The following is a 1,855-nucleotide window of genomic DNA, read 5'->3' on the forward strand; positions in this document are numbered from 1 at the left end:
CTGTGATATATTTTACCAGGTGGTCCGTAGCTCTAGATCATCTACCTAAGTTGATTTGTATGAAGTTAATTGAGTTTTTCTTTAGTATTCTCATACTCTTGCTTTAGCTACCTCACACTGGTATTTAAAGACAGGACACTTGTGATTTCTGGCTCCATTATTGGTATTTACTTTATCTTGCTCTCTTCTTTATCTTGCTCTATCTACTCATACTTTATCGGCATGATTTGTTATATTTCTCGCAATTGAAGCATTTTAACTCGTGTAACTCACACTCACATTCACGTGAAGTATGACCCACTTTTGAGCAGTCAGGGCAGTGAACCCCGGCGTTACATTCCTTTCCAAGATGTCCATATTGAAAGCACTTGTTACAGCGCTTGAAGTTATAAAAGTCTCTTATCTTTGAGCTGTTCCAGCCTATTGAAATTATGTCTCCATTGTCCTTTAACTTCCTGCGACAAGATGGCATTAGTTCCATCACCCAAGCACACAATTCAGTGTGCTCGTCTTTGTTGATGGGAAAGAGTGGTCTGAAGTTGTCATCTTGCAGCTCTGTGTTATATATCATCAAGTTCTTTTTAACATCTTTTTGACAGCTCAAAGGTATTTTGTTTATTGTAATCCTTGGATTTTGTTTTCTGGGAGCCTTTGCCTCGAATTTGTTAGAATTATTTATTTCAGATTTTAATCTCTCTGCTCTGTCCTTGGAGCTGCATCTCAGTATAACTCCATTTCTTATTTGTCTCATATCCTTGACACCTACTTTTATTTCTTTAATATGAATTGTCTTCTTTAGTTCTTCATCCATCTCGGTTGGTTTTATTTCTGATTCCTTTGGAAACACCATTATGTCTGTTTCTGTCGTCTTATGTATTGGTTTGTTCAAAATCTCCGCATATAGTTTTTTCTTAGGTTCAGGTTGTATAGTCATGCTTTTAAGTGCTTTCAACTCTTCTTCAAGCTTAACAGTTCTATCCCTTTCCTCATGGTAGAACAACAATAAGTCTTCAAACAGCTCGGACACACAATCGATGTGTGTTAGAGCATTCTTTTTAAAAACTTTATTTATGTTTCTACTTTGATTAATGCATCTCTGTATTTCTTTTATGCTGTTTCTGTATTCTTTTACTTTATCACCTTCGTCTTCTTATACTTCCAGGATATCATCTGAAGACATTTTGAGCAGAAACTCGTACAAAAACAGCCCAACAGATTTGCTTAAACTCAATAATAAACGACCCCTTGTCTACATTCCCTATCCAATAATATAAGACAAATGGAAAATCAAGGTGAAAAATTTTTACAAAGGTGATAACTAAACAAAGAAATAGTTTTTACTGAGAGTGAAACACAAATAAAACTACTGAACAGATTTCAAAATTTCAAACGGCACGTTAATCTACGCAACAAGCTGGGTCCAACGATATATTACTATCGATAACCCGCTTAAAACTAAAAAATTACAAAACACGTGTCTATCAACTAGATCCCTAAGCCTAACTAGGCTTAGCTGCCTTTGTTTTAGCTAATAGCTTTAAACTCTGGTAGCTTCGCAAATAATTAACAGAAATTAATCAAATAACCAACAAAATGCTCAGAATATCTTAATTAATGAACAAAACCATATATAAGAAACACTCACCAAACAGCGTTAAACCACTAAAAAGCCCCCCAAAAAAACGAGAAGTGCACAAAAGCGTGACCTCTCACTTTCAAGACTAACTGCCAACCATCATTAAAAGTGCTCAGCAAGTAAACACAGAAAATAAAACACCTTCTCAGCAGCAAATTAAGGTGTTTTATTTTCTGTAAGTATAATACAGTATAATGAAAAATTTGGAGGTTTTAAATA

At 34.9% G+C, this 1,855-nt stretch overlaps 1 protein-coding gene across 1 annotated transcript; it reads right to left on the reverse strand.

Moving 5' to 3' along the window:
• Window positions 1-214: 214 nt before the first annotated feature.
• LOC111615762 lies at window positions 215-934 on the reverse strand. Its single transcript, XM_023357198.1, has one exon. The coding sequence runs from the start codon at window positions 932-934 to the stop codon at window positions 215-217; it is 720 nt and encodes a 239-aa protein (XP_023212966.1).
• Window positions 935-1,855: the final 921 nt, after the last annotated feature.

The sequence above is a fragment of the Centruroides sculpturatus genome, unplaced genomic scaffold (assembly GCF_000671375.1).
Source record: "Centruroides sculpturatus isolate CEXI.00-Female unplaced genomic scaffold, Cexi_2.0 scaffold1884, whole genome shotgun sequence".
Classification (NCBI taxonomy): Eukaryota; Metazoa; Arthropoda; class Arachnida; order Scorpiones; family Buthidae; genus Centruroides; species Centruroides sculpturatus.

Coding starts and splice junctions, on each gene's coding strand:
- LOC111615762 (XM_023357198.1), bottom strand. CDS start 934: ATGACTATACAACCTGAACCTAAGAAAAAACTATATGCGGAGATTTTG.